Raw genomic sequence first — 22,299 nt, forward strand, 5'->3', positions numbered from 1 at the left:
GTCATGATTGATGGCTTACAAATAATATACTACATCAAATTAAAAAAGTGTGTTTTAACTACAGTGACAGAAAAAATTGCACCACTTAGAAAGAGCTGTGTGACGTACACGAAAGTTAGTATGTCTTTTTCTACACCTCAAAGATAAAGTCTACTCAAATTTCACACCAGTCGCATGAGAGTGGTGCTAGTAGTGTTAGTACGAGGATGCGAATCAGGTTTGCTTTAAATACATAGTGTAATGCTCATGGGCATCTGTTACCCATGACACTGGACGTGGTGAGTTGATGTTAATCAAGAACGCCTTTACGGTGACAAAGGCAGCATTATCAACACCTCACTGAGTTTGAATGATGTCGTATAATAGGGCTATGAGAAGCTGGATGTTTCTTCTGTGATACTACAGGAAGACTTGGCAGGAACGAAGCCACTGTGTATGTTGCTCCAGCAGTGGTCACGTGAATGTACAGTCGCAAGAAGACGGCTCCAGATGGCCTTGTGGCACTACCTAGAGGGAAGACCATTGTGTTCAGCGTCTGGCTTAGGCACTCTGTACAGCATCTGCAGAAGCAATCTGAGTAGCAGTTGAACTACAGTGACACCATGAACTGTTACAATTCAGTTACTTCAAGGACAGCTCTGAGCCAGACACCCTGTAACATGCTTTCCACTTACCCTAAACCACCGCTATTTGCAACTTCAGTGGTGTCAAGGGAGAGTACATTGGAGGGCAGGGTGGAGCTCTGTTGCTAGTTCTGCATCTGTGTCATTGATGACCATGTGCAAGTTCAGGGCAGACCAATTGGGGGCCTGCAACCCACCTGTCTGCATGCTACACACTTTGGACCTGTATCTGGAGTTATGGTCTGCAATGCGATTTCATATGACAGCAGGAGCACTCTTGTGGTTATCCCAATCACCCTGACTGCAAATTTGTAGGTCAATATGGTGATTTGACCTGTTGTGCTGCCATTCATGAACAGCATTCCATAAGGTGTTTTCCAACAGGATAACGCTCAACCACATACCGTTGTTGTAACCCAACATGCTCTACAGAGTGTTGACTTGTTGCCTTGACCTCCTCAGTCATCAGATCTGTCTCTAATTGAGCGCATATGGGACACCATTGTACGACAACTACTGTGTCATCCACAAACAGCATTAACCGTCCCTGTATTGACTGACCAAGTGCAACAGGCATGGAAAGCCATCCCAACAACTGACATCCGGCACCTGCACAACGCAATGCATGCACATTTGCATGTTTGGATTAGACATTCTGGCAGTTACACCAGTTATTAATGTACCAGCATTTCTCATTTGCAATGACTTAACTCGTACTTACATTAACCTGTGGTCTTGCAATGTTAATCACTTAAATATGTTATCTACACAAATGTATTTCTGACGTTTCATTACTCTACATTAAATATTTTTTGGTGTTGTGATTTTTTTTCCATCAGTGTATTTATCAATTCGAGGACTAATGTAGTAATTTCGAAGCTAAGTAATATTTGTGTGGTTTTATGTACTGCAATATTCAGTAATTGGGTAGTACATTACAACATCCACAGCAGAATTTCTTAACACTGACCTAGAAACCAATGAAATTGCAGATGCAAAAATTTTCGTATAATTTGAGTCTGATTCTCAGCCATACTAATATATTATTTACAAATACTACTTGCCATGATTTAGTGTTTGCAATGGAGTATTTCAACATACAGCAATCTGTGAACAAAGTATTGGGCCTTTTAGAATCTACTATCTGTGCTATTTCCATTTTGAGTTTACTCCTGATCCAAAGACAAACTGACCTCCACTTCCTGTTCAGTCACTACCGTATCACTGAAACATTAGTGCGGAACATATCTTCATTGACTACTTTCTCTAGAATGTTCACAAAATAATTTGCAATAAGAAAAATAAAGTGAACAATACACTGATGTCTGTTAAAATTCTAACTCATAGACAGATAGAAAACAATGGAAATTTAAATCATTGTGCATAGTAGGAAGAGTAAATGATCAAACTTGGTGGTGATTTCAGGCTATGCAATGTGTGGAATTTGGTACAAGAGATGCCACTTGTGACGACAACAAAACCTCTAAAATGGATGGGTATCAAGTCGAATTGAGCTTGCATGACAAACAAGGGTATGTCACGTCATGCTGCTTAAACTCTTTAAGTTAAGAGTTCATCAATGCTAGTGGCTGACATGTGATGGCATGGCATTTTCTCAGAGACCCTTAGATTTATGTCTTCAGTCATTGAATGACCTGGAGAAAGTGGTGGCTAATGCAAGAGTCAAACACACTTTGTATTGAGGTAGTCAGAAGAGCAAGGGCAGTATGTGGTCTTAAGTTATCTTGTTGTTAAGATAACATCTTGAAGAACTCTAAGATAGTGCACATACACTGACCTTAAAGCACAAATGTAGATGCTCTTGTCCAAATTACCAGCTATGTGAACCAGACATGATTATGTTCTGCCCTCAATGGTGCCCCATACCATCAAATGAGCCCATATAATGAAGTAAATTAATTCTGGCATTTTTTGTTCTCCTCAGACCCTCCAGATGTTGTGATGCTGCATGCAGAATTGGAACTTGTTTGTGAAGATGAGGAGCACCATTTCTGTATCCAGCATTGTCACAGGGTGCACAACTCCGCACACATCTCTCTCTTGCCATGGCAAGGGAAGCCACAACAATGATCGCCACACTGGCAGTTCCTGGTGCTCCAGATGGTACATCTACAGACATACCTGCAAGCTAACATACGGTGTGTAGCGGACGGTACCCTGTACCATCACTAGTCATTTCCTTTCCTGTTCCATTCACAAACATAATGAGGGGAAAATGTTTGTGTGTGTCTCTACAAGCCCTAATTTCTCATATATCATTTTCATGGCCCTTACATGTAATGTATGTTTTCAGCAGTAGAAGCATTCTGCAGTCAACTTCAAATGCCAGTTCTCTAAATTTTCTCAATACTGTTCCTCAAAAATAATGTCGCTTTCCCTCCAGGGATTCCTGTTTGAGTTCATGATGCATCTTCATCTTCATAGCATTTGCATGTTGTTTGAACCTACCAGTAACAAACCTAGCAGCCTGCCTCTGAATTGCTTCAATGTCTTTCTTTAATCCAACCTGGTATGGATCCAAAACACTCGAATAATACTCAAGAATAGGTCACACTAGTGTCCTATATTCAGTGTCCAGTGCAAATGAACCTCATTTTCCTAAAAGTAACAAATAAACCAAAGTTGACTTTCGCTTTCTCTACCATAATCCCCACATGCTAGTTCCATTTCATATCGCACTGCTATGTTACACACAGATATTTAGACAATGTGACTGTATCAAGTAGGACAGGACTAATGCTGTATCTGAATATTATGAATTTGGTTTTCCCACTCATCCACATTAACTTAAATTTTTCTACACTTAGAGCTAGCTGACATTCAACACACCAACTAGAAATTTTGTATCTACCTACAGTCACTCAACTTCAGCACCTTCCTGTACACAGCATCAGCAGCAAACAACTGCAGATTCCTGTCCATCATGCCTGCCATATCATTTCTGTATATAGCACTCATATCAAACTTCCCTGGGGCACTCCTGACAATACACTTTTCTCTGATGAACATTCACCACTGAGGACAAAATACTGGGTTCTATTACTTAAGAAGTCTTGAGCCACTCACTTAGCTAGGAACCTATTCCATATGCTCGTACCCTCATTTAGAGCCTGCAGGTAGGCACCATCTCTAACAATATGGAATCTGCCTGTTGCCCTTCAACCATAGTTTCCACTGTACAACGTGAGAAAAGGGCAAGCTGAGTTTTTCACGAGTTATGCTTTCTAAAATCATACTGATTCATGGACATAAGCTTCATGGTCTCAAGAAAACTTATTATACTGGAACTAAGGATATGTTCCAGGATTCTGCAACAAACCAATGTTAGAGATATTGGTCTGTAATTTTGCAGGTCCCTTCTTTTACCCTTCTTCTATGCAGGAGGCATCTGCACTTTTTTCCAGTTGCTTGGGACTGCACACTAGGTGAGAGATTCTTGATCAATGCAAGCTAAGTAAGGGGCTGGTGCCATGGAGTATTCTTAGTACAATCGAACTGGAATCCCATTGGGATGTGGTGATTTATTTGTTTTCAAATTTTTCAGTTGTTTCTTTACACTAGGGATGCTTATTACTGTCATCCATATGGAAGTCAGTCTGATGGTCAAAAGATGGTATGTCTACACGAGTCTCCCATGTGAACTATTTCTTAAATGCGAAATTTAAAACTTTGTCAATGAGTGACTGGATGGAAGCCTTATACCCACTTAGCAATTATACATAGGACCTGGATTTTCTCTGGATCTCAGCTAGATCTTTTGTTAAGGTATGGCAGTGGTAGTAGTTGTAAGCTTTGCACAACCTGTGCCTATCATCATATGCGCATTCTCTTTTGAACCGAAAGTCAACAGCCTTTGTTTACTCAGCATTTTTCGAACTTCACTGCTAAATGACGGTGGATCTTTCTGTCCTTAATCCTCTTGGTAGGCACATCCTTGTCCAGAGCACGATCTACAATCTGTTTAACTTTGAGCAGATTCTTCTATTTCCATCATTGTGGGATTAAACAATGTCAATTCATTGACTAAGTTAACTGTTAATGACTGTTTATCTGCTCTTTCTAGGAGAAATACTCTCCTAGCCTTCTTGTCCGATTTATTACCTTTTGTAATCATAGTCGCTATACTGACACTGTTGATAAGGTAGAGCCTGTTTGTAGATACAAGATATTTCCATTCTGTTTAGGCTGCTTAACTAGCTGTTCAAGACCATTTTCAGAAAACATGTTCAAAAGTACTTCATAAGCCTGTCAGTTTGCAGCCCCAGCAACGAATCCATTAATTTACCAGTCCATATTAGTTTAATTAAAATCACTTCCAACTATCACTGTTAAAATCTCTTCCAACTAGCACTGCACACTCTGGGTTATCTACTGAGCTGCTAACTGTCAGCTTTCTTTGAATGACTCTGGAACTACCATAGTAGAATCAGATGGCTGGTAAAAAATCCAACAATTAACTTTGTTTCACCTAGACCTGTTATACACGACCAGCTAACTTCACTGTCATACTCAACTTCGACCTCAATAGACACAAATTTTTGTCAACTACAAAGAAGACTTCCCTCCCATGGCATCTAACTTGTCTTTCCGATGTATGTTCCACGACTCACTAAATATCTCAGAGCTTTCTACTTTGGGTTTCAGCCAGCTTTTGGTCCCAAGAATAATCTGAGCACAAGTGCTTTCCTGGAGGGCAGTCAATCCATGAACTTTGTTTTGAATACATTGACAATTTACTGATGAAATTTTCACAGTTAGAGTGTCTTTACTTTGAATGTGGTCCGACTTCTCTTTCTGCATATCGACTGGTGGGAGTTTATCAAAATACCTCAAACTACCACCCATCCTAAAAAAAAAAAACACTCCACAAGCACTCTCCTACCAGAGGAGCTGCTTCCTTTGTGTTGTGCACCCATGACTCATCAAGGAGAGTCCTACAACTCACCACTCAATAACGCAGGAGTAGAAATCTGCAGCCAACACTGTCACAGAGTCAACAAGCCTTTCGTTGGACCCTTCATTAGGTCCCAAATCAAAGAATTCCGATCAACTCTGGGAACAATGCCGCAAGTTGTGAGCTCTCCTTGCATCCTGGCCAGCAACCTTCATCACCTCTGCCAGCTGCTTGTATAACCTATGGATGGCCTCCAAAGCCAAGTGTTGGTGCTAATGTCAGCCATAACTTGCAGATGATTGCACCCTGCACACTCGATTGCCACAGGCAAGGCGACTTCCACATTTCAATGAGGTCCCCCAGTAGTGCACACTGGCCTCCTTTCCAGCCCTTAACACTATCTTCCTAAGTGGCTCCATAATGTGCCTAGTGTTGGACCTGCTGATAACTAGCTAACCCCTGCCCACATGTGCCTGCTTGGGCTCTGCTGAAGTAGAAGCCAGCTGTCCACTCACAGTGTGAATGTGTGAGGCCACATGGCCAGTTTCCACACTGGACCTTCACCTCGAGTGATGCAAATGTGTTCGCACCCGCCACTCCTTCTGCTATGGGGGCAGATCCACTGCTTTGGGTACACTGGGAGGTGCCTCGGCAGCAGAGCCCCTGAGCATTGTCTTGTGCAATGCACCAAATTCTACCCCAACGCTGAGCATTGTCTCGTGCAATGCACCAAATTCTACCCCAACGCTATGCCCAAAGGCAGCAACCTAAAGATGACAGAGTACCCAAAAGTACATTCAGCTGTTTGTGAAATGCAGCCAGCTCCTCCTACATCTGCACACAGCATGCATACAGTCTACCCATCCCAGTATTACTAACTTAAGAACTGACTATAAAAGTAGAGACAGAAACCTAAATATGCAACTTGTCTATCTCCTGTGTCATAAGTGGAGGCCGATGCCTTATGACCTGTGAAGCTGGCTGTTCAGAAAAAAATGAAAACTGCATTACAGACTACCTGAATTTACACTTACACTTAAGAACACAAGATTAAACCTCTTTAATAGAAAAACATGAACAAAATTTAATATGCTACTAATAAAACACAGGAAAAGCTAAATATATAAATTGCTGCTCTGGAGATGTGCACAGCACAGGGCCTGTCTGGCTACTCATCTTGCTGCAAACAAGACCATTTTCTAACTGAAAGTATGTGAGATGACCATACAGCACTGCATGGCCAATCCGGCAGTGTGTCTGTCCCCTTGGACACTAGTCACACGGAGCGCTTGAGATCTTGCTTGGCGTAGATTATAACTATCAGTTCCATATTCGCATGCCACTTGTTGGATCCTGAGCAGCAAAATTATCCAGCAATAAACCCCAATCTCACTAGGATACAATTCTGCCCCCGTCAAATTTTGAGACATGCTAGTAGACACTTTTCCTTCTTACATAAGTTATAATATGATCTCTCCACCAACATTGTCGGGCGACCCTTTTATGCATGTTCTATGCCTCACTAACCACCAGACCAACACTGCCCATGTTCACTGCCTGGTGCAGAACTGTCACCTAGGCTCCAACTCAGTTGCCCGTGTGTCAACCTTTTGTCCACTCCTGCTCACATGTGTCCATGGAGACCCAGCTGCCTGCCGACAGGTGTGTGTATTGGAAGAAAGTAATCTAGATGCTGTTACTTCTACCTACTTTGTGTGTTTTACTGAAATGATTATAATTTCCATATCCAAGCATGCAATACAATCCATTCTAGTTTTGCATCTGTTGCACAGCATCATCATAGAGTTGCAGTTTTAATGGCCAGCAGCATACAAGGTAAAGACAAGAATGCTTACAGCTATGGACTTACCTATTACAAGGAGGTTATTGACTTTTTCAGAGAGGCGTCTGTTTTCTGACTGGGCTTTCTCCAATGCACGCTGAGCATGCCTAGTATCTTTCTTGGCACTTTCCACATCAGCTTGAGCTTCTTGTTCATTGCGTTTAAGCTCTAGAACTTCCCTTTCCAAGTCACGTACTTGAGCTAGACTTGCATCTAGTCTCTCCTGTGTGCAGAACACCAGGATTACACTAAGCTTTGAATAAAATGCAGTAGTATCGAGCTGAAATAATTAATGCAGCAGAAATGCCTGAAATGAAAATTAATGGAACACTTTCCCAAATATTATTTATACAAAAGAAGGCATGCAGCTCATTGGAACTTTTGTAATGTTACTCTATTGTGTGATACACCTATGAACCAAAATTAATGGATTTTCAATATACACAAAAAAATTTCACATAGCTGTCATGTGTGAACCAAAAGGTGCTCTGGCAATATTGTGACAGGTGACATAGTGATACAATTAGTAAGCATGCTGGAAAACTGGCCACAGGTCTTGGGAGGAGTAACTACATTTAGTGTACCTTTTCTGGAGCATACAAAATGCCAATATAGGGTAGGACAACCTGGTATTGCTATATAAGATGCCCGACACTTCCCCATAGTGCGGATCAAGTTGTCTAGCATGACTTGCTGCAGCACCACTGCTGATAAGTGCCATCTGGAAGTCGGCAGTGATCAATGTGGTTACCAGTTAGATTAAAGCCCAGGGAGCAAGCTGACAGCTACAAGTGCATGGTGTCTGTGTGGCATTCAGCAGATGCAACCCAAATCAATATGAACTAAAGGAAAGACACACAGTGCCTTCTACGATATCAGCCATCTGGGCTGCAGCTGCTGCAGAAGTATAAGGATACGCAGGCAATGATGTACATGATACTAACAGGCCTCAGAAGAGAATATTGGTGACACAACTATCGGTCCTTCCCACAATATTGGATGTTTTTAATATGTCCCAAGAATGTATCAGACAAACAAACAGCACTCTAGGTTAAACTGTGAGGAATCTTATTCATAGGACACTATTCCACAACACCTGGCTCAATTCACTGCAGGTGAAACACCACACTCATTAAGTTTGATAGCGTGCTGGTGTGACAATAACGCATTTGCCGTGTCACCAAGGTTACAGAGCAATCCCCTGAAGCTAATGATACACAATCTGGCGGAGCAATGCTACGTAAGGTAACTACCCTGGTATTGGATTGAAAAATGTGATCGTGACAGTAAATTACCAAAGCATTTGTGACTATAAAGTCCCTGAATTTAGCACACCTCCAGGAAAGGAGTCATACTCAAATTACACTCTGAACCAACAGGTGGATGAAAACAAACTACAATGCTTCTAAATACACACATCAAAAAAATGTTTTGCATCACCTCATTTCTGAGAGTTACAGAACCCATACAGAAAATTGAAACAGAGATCAACATACATCATTTTTGCCCTTTTTATTGCTCACAAAAACCACACATTGCATGTTGTACCACCATACATACTGGTACCTCTAATACTCAGTAGCAGGTCCTCTTGCATTGATGCATGCCTGTATTCGTCATGGCACAATATCCTCAAGTTCATCAAGGCACTGTTGGTCCAGATTGTCCCACTCCTCAATGGCAATTTGGCATAGATCCCTCAGAGTGGTTGGTGGGTCACGTCGTCCATAAACATGCCTTTTCAATCTACCCCAGGCATGTTTGATAGGGTTCCTGTCTGGAGAACATGCTGACCACTCTAGTCGAGTGATGTCGTTATCCTGAAGTAAGTCATTCAGGAAATGTGCACGACAGGGGCGCAAATTGTCTCCATGAAGACGAATGCCTAGCCAATATGCTGCCGATATGGTTGCACTATCGGTCAGAGGATGGCATTCACATATTGTACAGCCAATAGGGCACCTTCCATGACCACCAGCGGTGTACATTGGGCCCACATAATGCCACCCCAAAACAGCAGGGAACCTCCACTGTGCTTCACTTGTTGGACAGTGTGTCTAAGGCATTCAGCCTGACCGGGTTGCCTCCAAACACGTCTCCGACGATTGTCTGGTTGAAGGCATATGAAACACTCGTCAGTGAAGAGAACGTGTTGCCAATCCTAAGCGGTCCATTTGGCAAGTTGTTGGGCCCATCTGTACCATGGTGTCATGGTTGCAAAGATGAACCTCACCAAGGATGTCGGGAGTGAAGTTGCACATCATGCAGCCTATTGCGCACAGTTTGAGTCTTAACACAATGCCCTGTAGCTCCGCGAAAAGCATTATTCAACATGGTGGCATGGCTGTCAGGGTTCATCTGAGCCAAAAAACGGAGGTAGTGATCATCCCCCGCAGTAGTAGCCCTTCGGCAGGCTGAGCAAGGCATGTCATAAACAGTTCCTGTCTGTATCTCCTCCATGCCTGAACAATATCACTTTGGTTCACTCCGAGACACCTGGACACTTCCCTTGTTGAGAGCCCTTCCTGGAACAATGTAACAATTTGTACGTGACCGAACCACTGTGTTGACCATCTATGCATTGTTGAACTACATACAACATGAGCCGTGTACCTCCTTCCTGGTGGAATGACTGGAACTCATCAGCTGTCGGACCCCCTCCACCTAATAGGCACTGCTCATGCATGGTTGTTTACATCTTTAGCCAGTCTAGTGACATCTCTGAACAGTCAAATGGGCTGTGTCTGTGATACAATATCCACAGTCAACGTCTATCTTCAGGAGTTCTGCGAACGGGGTGATGCAAAACTTTTTTTTATCTCCACCAAGTTTAATTTTTTGCACAGTTGCCACCACCTTTTACATAAACACCTGATTGTATATAAGCTTACTGTGTCAGGAGACGATGTCAGTCATCGGGCAGCAGCATGAGCAGCAGCATTGTGATTTATCAAGCAGCGCTACTACATGAGGAGGAGACATTCGCGTCTTACTGTTTATAAAGCAGGACCACTACTGGACTGCATGACTACAATTGATAAATTCTAAAATGTGGTGCTGGAACTGTTTGTCCATCTACTACAAGTCTTCGAGCTATGAGTTATGTGAGAGAGGTGTATGAGAGGTAGTCATAAAGTTTTAATTAATTTAAAAACAAATTGAAATTCTCACACCACATTAATGTAATACATTACAAGATAAGCCAAAACAAAAATGACACAGCCTATCTCCATTTTTTTAGTGGGCTGAATTGACATATACACTATGTGATCAAAAGTATCCAGACACCCCCAAAAACATATGATTTTCATATTAGCTGCATTGTGCTGCCATCTACTGCCAGGTACTCCATATCAGTGACCTCAGTATCCATTAGACATCGTAAGAGAGCATTTACTTGTGTTATACGTCTGTGCGCGAGATTTCCACACTCCTAAACATCCCTAGGTCCACTGTGGTGATAGTGAAGTGGAAACCTGAAGGGACACGTACAGCACAAAAACATACAGGCCGACCTCGTCTGTTGACTGACAGACCACTGACAGTTGAAGAGGGTCGTAACGTGTAAAAGGCAGACATCTATCCAGACCATCACACAGGACTTCTAAACTGCATCAGGATCCACTGCCAGTACTATGACAGTTAGGCGGAGGTGAGGAAACTTGGATTTCATGGTCGAGCGGCTGCTCATAAGCCACACATCATGCTGTTAAATGCCAAACGATGCCTCACTTAGTGTAAGGAGCGTAAACATTGGACAATTGAACAGCGGAAAAATGTTGTGTGGAGTGATGAATCATGGTACGCAATGTGGTGATCCGATGGCAGGGTGTGGGAATGGTGAATGCCAGCGTGTGTAGTGCCAACAGTAAAATTCGGAGGTGGCGGTGTTATGGTGTGGTTGTGTTTTCAATGGAGGGGGCTTGCATTCCTTGTTGTTTGCATTCCAGTACTGTAACTGGAGGAAAGTACCCAACAAGGTTTTCCTTTCCATTTGTGCAAAGTATGTCAATTATACATTTGACAAAAGTTTGATTCCATCAATAATTAGGCTATGATCATACACATCTTAAAGTCGTCTGGTAACATGCGTTGCCGAAAAGCTTGATGAAACTAAATGACTCAATTTAAAAGCAATGAAGATGGCTACTCAACACTTGAAATCTAAATCTGCAATAAAAATACAGGTTGGGTCTGCAATCAACTGCCAAATTCCTTTACCTTTTTTGAATTATACATTTTATTACCAACGAGATGGTCTCCACTGCACAATCACAGAAATTTGTCAGTAAACTTGTATTAAAATGTATCAAGGGCAGTGGATGGGACTAATTGAGTTTCTTGCATGCTCCATAGATGTTATGGAGTTCAATTTTCACTGTGGAACACTGTGTAACCTGAACACACTTTGATGAGAGATTCAAGCAGAGTGTGCAGAAATCCCAATGGATGCTTTAGAGTGAGCTAGGAAATCTGCCATGACTCAATCAGGTATGTATTGAGGCTGAAGGACAATAATTTAAATATTACCTTATCTGCAGTTTGGAAAACTTACTTTAACCAGAGATTAGAGCTATAGATATGAAAACAAATTTTAAACATCCTGCAATTGTGTGTACATGTTTATTTGATGCACCTGTATTTTGATAAGTAGGATTAGATCGCATGAGGATAACAGGACAGAGTCACCAGTAACAATTCAACACACTGGCAAAAGTTAATTGTTGAAGCCGAAGTCTTCAACCCCCATACAGACTATAATTATCCAATTCATAATGTCTGCCACCCAGCTTCAAGCACCTATTCTGGATACATTGCCTGATGAACACTGGTGAACTGTGGAAATGACTTCTATTATTTTGTACGTGAATATTACATTTCGGTTCAAAAGAAGGGCAACATATGCAGAAGTATTTAACACAAGGAATGTTTTTCGAGCATTTTTTTGGCAAGACACAGAAGCAAGAGCATAATTATGTGAACAATTTCCTTTGTAGTGCTCACATATACACTTCTCTATTTATAGGGGAACCAATTTTTCCAGCCATTCCACTCTTGCATACTTCATGTATTACAATCACATCCATTTTTGATGCACAAGACATTTTTTTTTCTAGTTATCCATACTTTCTGGAATGCTATACACCACATCAAATCTCATCAGTGTTATAAATAGATGTAGTCTGTCCAGTATTTCACCAGCCTCTTTAATTTCACAAAATAACTATCTTTTATAGCTGTTCAGTTATTTTCCATCAGCACAGGTATCTTGTTGGGCTTCTTACACCTGTAGCTCAATTTACAAACAATATGCAAAAGCGGTTGTTCCACTTATTTCTCAACTTTTTCAAAATAAAAATGCTTGCTGTTGCAGAATACTTCTTTCCCACATCAAAGTGTAGAATAATAAACTGCATCATGATGACTAACACAAAAGCAAAATAATGAATGGCAACATATTTGTTACTTATCCAACAAGTAAACTCAACGTAAGCATGGTAACAATTACAAGTGAAATACAGGTCGGAGATTCTGCATCATAGTATATGTGATCATACAGACCATGACAACACACAAACAAAGTAAATTAAACATGTGACACAAGCACTTTGGGTATCTTTACGAGTCTAAAAACATAATAGCTGTAAAAGGCCATCAGAACTTGCATTTTCATTTTTCGCCCTTTTCATGTGTGTCACAAAGCAAATTGCACAACAAAAAGACTACTCGTAAAAATGATAATTGTCCAATAAATAGAGAATCGCTATTTTTTAACTTGCCACAGGTAAGTGCCCTCAAAAATAATGTGCACTATCTGGGGTCCATGGAAGTACACAAGTACCAAAAGATTTCCCAAAAAGCATGTTGCCCCTCTCCTAGCAAAATGGAATACTTAAACAAATGAAAGAAGATGCAATATACTGATGTAATTCATGCAATGAAGTCTCAAGAGGAGACTATGGATAATATGCCATTCCAAACAACAAAACTGACCTATCGGTCTCTAAAAAGATATGAATGATAGCTACACATTGTATGCTATCATGGAATTTCCATTATTGTACATATTAAGAAAATGACCTACACTGCCTTTTAGTATACCTAATTGGCACAGAAAGAAGTAAAATATGCAACTACTACACTAACAATCTACCCGAAGAAGTAAAAAAAAAATTAAAACTTAGCAGTAGTGTTTCCAGATCAAAAACAATACAATCTGCAAATCGCTGGTCTTCGTGTCTTGTTTTGTTGGCATGCTCCAAATGTATATTTCTATCTTTTATATGATCTTTGGAAGGCATAATTGAAAACTAACAAAACAACTTTAACTTTGATTATGCTTTGAGAAATGGCTGTTGCTGGTTCACTAAACAAGATGATGGCGTAACTGTTAAGTCAGTTCAAGCAAAGATCATTTTATTTGATTCCACTGCTAAGTATTATGGTAACCACAACATAACAAAAATTTCCTAAAATACAGTTTATATGCTAAAAAGTAAGTTTAGTGGTATAAAAGCACACCTGTATCTTTGAAACTCTCCTCGAGTTCTCTTTCACTGTTGAGTTACATTCCTCTTCAACAGCCAATGCAATGTGGTCAATGTCTCTTAATTCCTGTTCAAGGTGTTTATTGCGTTCAGCCAGCTTCACAGCCCTTGTCATAGCTTCGTGTTGCTTACCCAAGGACTCTGCACATAGTCAGACTCTATAATTTGATTATAAAATTCCTATGGTAGTAATACCTACTGCAAGTACAAGTATATACTTCAAGAAACAAAAACCTCCAACTATGACATATGCTACTATGCATAAGTTTGTTCAGTTCACCATAAAATGCCGTAAAGCGTAACCATCAGAATTCTACACAAATATAAAAGACAAAAACACTAGCCATCATACCTTGATATAATCATTCAGAATGCTTTCAAATTAAAGTGATCCAGCACCAAATGTGAATAAATTAGTTATATAATACTACTAGGACATGGTGCAGTCAACTGAAATACTGGGAAAAAGAGTTTAACATCCGAGTAATAACAAGTCGTTAGAGGAGGAGCACAAGCTTGGATTATGGAAGGATAGGAACTGCTCAGGATGATGTTATCAAGGGGTACAAGCATGGAATATTAGATCCCTAAATTGGGTAGGAAGATTACAGAACTTAAGAACAAAAATTGATAGTAGGAATCAGTGATACACTGATGGGAAGAAAAGGGCTTCTGATCAGGAGTTATCAAAACAAAGTTCAATAAGAGCAAAACATGAGCGAGCTTAATAACCCATAAGAAAATAAGACGGCAGGTGAGCTGCTATGAACAGCACCGTGAACGAGTTATCACATCCAAGACAGATACAGCCAACACTCACAACAGTAGTAAAAGTTTATATGCCTACTAGATCTGCAGAAGGCAAATAGCCAAATGATGTATGATAGGATAAAAGAAATATTCCCAGTAGTTAAGTGAGATGTTTAATTTATGGAGTGGATTGAAACTGACAAGGAAAAGGAAGAGAGGGAAAAATAGTACACACACATGTACTGAGCAAAAGGAATGAAATAGGAAACTGCTAGATACAATTATGTATAAAGTGCAATTTTACATTGCAAACACCTGGTTTAAGAATCATGAAAGAAGGTAGTAAATGTAGAGGAGATCTGGAGACATTCATTATGTAATGTTAAGCCAGATTTAGAAAGCAGATTTTAAAATGTAAAACATTCTCAGGGCAGACGTGTGCTCTTGACCACAATTTATAAGATTATGAACTACAAAGTAAATCTGAAGAAACTGCAGAAAGGTAGGCATTAACGAAAGAGGGTCTGGAAAACTTTAAAAGAACAGGAAGGTGTTGATAATTTTACAGGGAGCACTAGGAAACAACTAACAGAAACAGGGAAAAGGGTTACAACAGAAGAGGAATGGATAGCTGTGATAAATGATATGGTGAAGGTAGTGGCATATCAAATAGGCAAAATAACAAGGCCAAGTAGAAATTCTTCAGTAACACAGGAGATATCGAATTTGGCTTATGACAGGAGAAAACATAAAAATGCAGCAAATGACACAGGCAAAGGAGAATACAGATGTCTTAAAAATGAGGTTGACACAAACTATAAAAGTGGAAAGCACGAATGGCTGTAGGAGAAATGCTAAGCAGGAATGGCCTGAGGAGAAATGCGAAGCTATAGAAGCATGCATTACTATGGAAAAAAAAAACAGGTGCCACTTACAGAAAAACTGAAGCAACCTTTGGATAAAAGAGAAGGAGCTGTGTGAATCTCAAGAGTTCAGAAGGTAAGTTATTACTAAGCAAAGAAGGAAAGGCCAAAAGGAATATGCAGGGTGTTTTAGGCTGCATAGTAAATATTTTAGGAGATGGTAGTGTACACTAATTTTAATAAAACATTCTACATAACACAGGTTCATTTTTTATTGGTTACAAAAATAAAGCTGTTAAATGTAACCCAAACAAATACTCAGAGGATGTTAAGCAAAGGCAAATGATTATGTTTAAATTTGACTTTCAAAAATTTCTCCTTTTACTTCAGTGCACTTTCTAATTCTCATGAGAACACCACAAGTAGCTCTTCTGAGGTCATCTTGATATTCTTTTATAGAGCCAATACTGTTCATAATATAAACGATTATTTGGCCTCTTTCGTTTACACTCTCTTTTTCGGCTTCATCTTTCAAATAATATTCACAGGAAAAAAATCTAAAGAGCTTCATTCTGGGGACCTCCGTGGCCAAGAAAAATGCCCATTTCTGCCGAGGCATCTTCCATGGAATGTAGGATCTAGATTATGTGTCACCTGACAATTAGAATGTCCAAAGACCTCAAGCTGTTACTTCAAAATGTGTGCTGAGGAGTAGTGACTGTCCATTTGGGGGTACCAGGCCAAAACGGATTGGCCATCAAACCATGAGGTCATTGATAGGATAGTTGGTGCCCATTGAGAGAGTCCTCATTCACAACAGGTGGTATCATGTTGATTTCTGACACAGTCAAAAGACCACAGTTATCAGCCAGTAGCGGTGAGGCTCTGGTCATCTCTTAAGACTACTCTAAAAGCTTCAATAATGATATATGGCCCCAGGAACTTTTCCTCCTTGGCCATCTCATGGGAGAAAAGCAAAATCAAGTGAACTGTAGAAACTTACTCCCCTCAGCTCCCAATCTGCACCCAGACTGATGAAGTAACCTTTGTATCTGTAAGGTGACGTTCTTTGTGGAGAATATTGAAATACTGAAAATACATTTGGAGAAATCCCTTCCCTCAGTAAATTATGAAATGGTTCTGTCTTAATTCAAAAATTAATCCTACTAATTCTACCCACTACACAGTGTTACACTTATTTACAAAATTTTGTGATGCACCCATTACCATAACACCCCGTACGATCCTGAGCATGGCACAGGGTTTAATTTATCACCAGAATGTAATGCTGCGGACAAATAAGGAATTATGTGAAACCTGGGGAAGCAAGGCACCCACTTCATACATCATGTACATCAAGGCCCACAGACAAGGCTGGCATTGGAGCATTCATATTTTCAAGAGGTGATTCACTTCCTGAGAAACTAAAAATCATGGTCTACCATGATCGTGAATGCCGTATTTCCCACTACTGCTGCACTGCCTTAAATGATCCCCATTGTATGAACAAGGCAGTTTATGGGGATTGTGGTCAGCTGATCCATCCAAACTCACCATGTGATCAATCACATTTCTGCATAAACTGTGAAGACAACCATCTTCCCTGATCCCCAAAGTGTACTGCCCTAATGAGTCAATGTAAAATCCAGGAGCTGAAGGTCTTTGATTCCTCTCGTATTTTGAGGTTCAGAAAAAGTATGATCATTTATATCCCATCCCAATGGTGTCAACAATTCATCACTTCTGTGGCCAGATCATCAGCAGTACCTCAAGTACTTATTCTAACATTCACTCACCGCTGACCTCTGGTAGTCAAGCAAGTAAATTAGCCCATTAGCTAGACAGGCCCTTACTCCCTGTAGTCCTGCTTCACCATCTTTGGGGACCTCTATTCGTCACACCCAGCTAGAGAAGCTGCACCCCTCTGTCATCTATTACCGAAAACCTGCACAGAAGTAACCCGACACCAGCCAGTGGCTGAAGGAATAACTGACTGCAGGTAACGGGGCTTCATGCTTCTCTTCAATGGCTAACCCCCACCCAGGCAGCTTTGAGTTCTCACTGGAGTCCCAACTCTAAAGTAGTCAAAAAGAGAAAGAGAGAGAGAGAGAGAGAGAGAGAGAGAGAGAGAGAATAAATTGCAGGAGGAGGTTACTCCAGTTATCCTGGAGGTGCCAGATTTCCCCATGTCACCGAAATCTGAACCCGTGTGTGTCAATGTCATTCCATCCCGGCCAGTGAGAGAGAGTGATCCTGCTGCTTGATATGTACCCCTGGCACTTCTACACCTTACCAGGACATCTTCGCAGTGACAATACAATGGAAATACTATGAGCATTACTGTAACAACAACCAGAAATGCAACAACAAATATTCTCGTCCAGTGTGGTCTGTGTTGCTCTCCAAAACACGCATCTCACTGGTGAACATTCTTCATATCTTTGAGGTTACTAAGCATTCGGTCACAAACATACTGACCTCAAAAGAGCATCTGGAGGGATGTGTATGTTGATTCACACAGATGTGAGTGGATTATTCCCCTCCCTATCACACTGGAAGAAATAACAGTGCAAGTGTAAATGACCACAATGATCACTGTTTACATTGTTCATTTACTCTCAGACAGAGCAGTTACACACCTTGAGATGACCATCTTAATTCCTCCTTCCCATTTCCGCTACTTTGGAACTTCAATGCACACCAACCCTTGTGGGGCAGTACCACACCACCTGGTAGTAGGGGCCTACTAATAGACAAACATTTTACTGATCTTGATCAGTTCATCTTCAATGACTGTGCCATAACCATTTTAGTGAGACACACTGCACCCTTCTTGCTACTGACATTACAATCTCTTCCCCCAGTCTCCTGGCTTTGCTAGCATAGTTGCTGTACGATAATATTTGTTACAGTGATCACTTCCTGGTGATCCTGTCACTTCCTTGTCACTGCCTGATGGACCAATTGTCATGTTGGACACTCTGCAGAGCCAACTAGCAATTTTATACCTCTGCCGCTAACTTCGGTCCATCTCAGAAGATGGCATTGACGAGGTTGTCTAATTCACAGAGCTGAAACTGCTAAGCCCTTTCTGTTGGGCCTCTCCACTGGCGGTTGGTACTATGGTGGGCCAAAGACATTGCAACAGCTATTTTGGACTGTTAAAGAGTCCTGGAGTGTCTCCTCCTGGGGAACACCTGCTGCTTCTTCCAAGAGCGGGCCATTCCATAATCTACTGGGCCACCGAAGATCAACAATTGCTCCGCATTTCCTCCTGAATGGTGGCACTTCACTGATGCATTGTTTCTTGCTGACCACTTCACAGCACACTTTGGATTAGTGTTAGTGTATTAATCTTACCTGACTACCTTGTGAATCAAGTAGTGAGAAGTTGCAGGCATGTCCCCACCCTTTAACCCCTGTAAGCCTGAATCATATAATGAACTTTTCCCCAACTAGGAACTTCTTCAGGCACACAATGGTCCAAGGCCCTGATTCATTTTATAATCAGATGATCCAACATCTGAATGTGTCTATCTACTCAGAGTCTACAACTGTATTTGGTTTGGTGTTTTTCCTACACAGTACAGAGATAGTGCCATTTTAATCCTTAATCATGGAAAAAACTCAGTGCCCATCTGCAGCTACTGATGGATAACCTCACCTATGTGTTCTACAAAATGTGGAGAATGTGATGCCTTTATAAAATTTCAGTTGTCTCTCTTTCCTTGTTTTACCCTTAAGTGCTCTTATTGTGCCACATACGTGCTTTTAAGAGGTGTTTTTCCTGTATATAAACATCTTGTTCATATGATACATCACTTGCTAAACACTGGAATTGGGTTACCTGTTCTATTGGTTTATTATTAAGGGCTATTTTTGCTCGTACTGGCTAATGTTGTTTTACTCTTTCATTTATTTGTATTCCAGGTGTTGTCTCTTTACCCTGATTAAATTCTTGTATTATCTGTTTCAGTGTAAAAACATTGTTTGCGCATGATCTTCCCTTTCAGGAACCTGCTAATTCCAGCGTTACAATTACATCCAAGCTATTTCGAAGGCTTTCGTTTACATCTTTTAGTTTTGTTCATAGATACTATCAAATTATAGCTTCTGCTTATTTCATTTAGTTTATGTAATGCCTTTTGTAATTCATCTTCACTGTCTTGTATGGTAATCTGGTCATTCACAAACAACATAGTACTAGTATGTTTATTTCTTCCAATATTTGTGCCTGATGGTGTTCTACCTCTTTTACACTGTCTGATCACATCATCTATATAGAAATTGAATAATGATGGTGAATGGTGGAAAGTTACAATGTTGTTTTACTCTTTCATTTATTTGTATTCCAGGTGTTGTCTCTTTACCCTGATTAAATTCTTGTATTATCTGTGTCAGTGTAAAAACATTGTTTGCGCATGATCTTCCCTTTCAGGAACCTGCTAATTCCAGCGTTACAATTACATCCAAGCTATTTCGAAGGCTTTCGTTTACAAGCATAATTTTGCCATAGATTTTATAAGCACTGTTCAGAATACTTAGTCCCCCACAGTGAAGGGACATTTGCTATTTTCCATTCCTCCAGTAACCTGTATTTTACCCAGCCCATGTTAAAAAGCTGTAGCATTCTTAATTATAAGAAAATTCCTCCCGGTTTAATCAGTTCGGAATTTATTTCATTGAATCCTGGTGATTTTCAGATTTTAGAATGGTGTTCAATTCCAACAGATGTATAAAAGCTATTCCTTGCAGTTTTGTTTATCATCTGCTACTTTGATTTTTGGATTGTACCATAGTCCTATATAATGTGCAATCCAATCAGACGTCTCTATTAAATTTAGGTTTATGGTATCTCTCTCTTTTTGCTTAGGTATTTCATTAGCTTGTATCCTATTTCTTGTCTCACATGACTATCATGTTCAACTCTACTTATAAACATGTCCCACAATATCCTTTGTGCTAAGCTTATCATCACTTTTGCTTTATTTCTTTTCCAATGTGGTTGCTCTTAAACTTCTAATGGTTTCTTCTGTAAGCATTCATTATATGCTTTCTGGTTATTGCTTCTGGTTTTTTTGTATGTCTTTGTTACAAATTTTTAAATCTCTTTTCTGATTTGTTCTATGTTTTTCACCTAGCACTACACTTGTTATCTGCTTTTACAGCATTTTTAACATCAAACTATTCTCAGTGTGTGTATTTACTAGTAGTAGGTATTTCACTTACCAGCTGTGATATAAATTACTGAAGATCTGTTCTTATTACACATTTAACTTTTAAAATTTTTGTTTAAATTGTTTTAATTTTTATTTTTATTGCTTACTAGCTGTTTCTAATAAGTGTTGCTATGGCTCAGTCTGGTTAAATGGAAAAGAAAGAAAGAAAAGAGAATACACATGTTTCTAATGTGTATGGAAATTGGATATATGTCCCAATCCCTCCCTCCTCCCCCCTCCCCTCCCCAGGTTCTGTCCATCACCAACTTGCCCCTCCTCTCTTTGTCCTCCTCCTATCCGACACTTTATGTCCATTTCTTCCCACCCCTCTAACCACATCCTCTTGCCCCCCTCTCGATAGACTATGTGTCTGCTTGTGTCTGTATATGTGTGGATGGATATGTGTGTGTGTGTGCGCGCGCGAGTGTATACCCGTCCTTTTTTCCACCTAAGGTAAGTCTTTCCGATCCCGGGATTGGAATGACTCCTTACACTCTCCCTTAAAACCCACATCCTTTCGTCTTTCCCTCTCCTTCCCTCGTTCCTGACGAAGCAACCATTGGTTGCGAAAGCTAGAATTTTGTGTGTATGTTTGTGTTTGTTTGTGTGTCTATCGACCTGCCAGCGCTTTCGTTTGGTAAGTCACATCATCTTTGTTTTTAGATACATTTTTCTCACGTGGAATGTTTCCCTCTATTATATTCATATCATTATATATAAGATTATATATAAGATTAGATGGGTAGATCATATAACTAATGAGGAGGGGTTTATAGGACATGTTCTGAGGCATCAAGGGATCACCAGTTTGATATTGGAGGGCAGCGTGGAGGGTAAAAATCGTAGAGACCAGGAGATGAACACACTAAACAGATACAGAAGGATGTAGGTTGCAGTAGGTACTGGGAGATGAAGAAGCTTGCACAGGATAGAGTAGCATGGAGAGCTGCATCAAACCAGTCTCAGGACTGAAGACCACCACAACAACAACAGTTTTATACATTGTATGTGGCACTCTAGTAGGTATAGAAAAATACATGTGTATTCAAATGCTAAGTTGTGTCATGTTTTCAAAGCTATCAGCGAAGAACATCCGGAGATTTAAGATTTTGAACAAATGAACAGGAAGTTTTTGTTAACAATGTATGCCCTTTACATATTTGTACACCATATGGCACTCCAGTGGGTGCAAAAAAAAAAAAAAAAAAAAAAAAAAAAACACTTATTCAAATGCATGTTGTGTCAAAATTTCAAAGAAATCGAAAAAGTAGTTTCAGCGAATGATTTTGGACAAATGAACACTTACATTTTTATTTAAATAGATTGTTTGCTTTTTCCGTCTTGACCATAGCCAGAATTTTGATTTTACAATCTAGTGGTCTGTATTTGTATTTCTAGCCCTACATACTTATTCTTTGAGTTAACTTTTGGTTAATTATCACCTAATCTATTACTGCATAGTAGCCTCGTCCGAGACCACATAAATTTGTGAATTCAAATTTCTGTTAGATGTTATCAAATTTCTTTTTTTCAGAAAA

The 22,299-nt window shown here is 40.2% G+C and overlaps 1 protein-coding gene across 1 annotated transcript in view; it reads right to left on the reverse strand.

The window, feature by feature from the left end:
* The window catches only part of LOC126198691 (centrosomal protein of 135 kDa), a 407,813-nt gene that overhangs the window by 301,608 nt on the left and 83,906 nt on the right, over nt 1-22,299 (reverse strand). Inside the window, exons 6-7 of the mRNA XM_049935187.1 lie at nt 13,904-14,070; nt 7,409-7,604 (exon numbers count right to left, since the gene is read on the reverse strand). Of these exons, the coding sequence (XP_049791144.1) occupies nt 7,409-7,604; nt 13,904-14,070 (363 nt within the window). The remainder of the gene's footprint in view (nt 1-7,408; nt 7,605-13,903; nt 14,071-22,299) is intronic.

Source organism: Schistocerca nitens, chromosome 8 (assembly GCF_023898315.1).
Source record: "Schistocerca nitens isolate TAMUIC-IGC-003100 chromosome 8, iqSchNite1.1, whole genome shotgun sequence".
NCBI lineage: Eukaryota > Metazoa > Arthropoda > Insecta > Orthoptera > Acrididae > Schistocerca > Schistocerca nitens.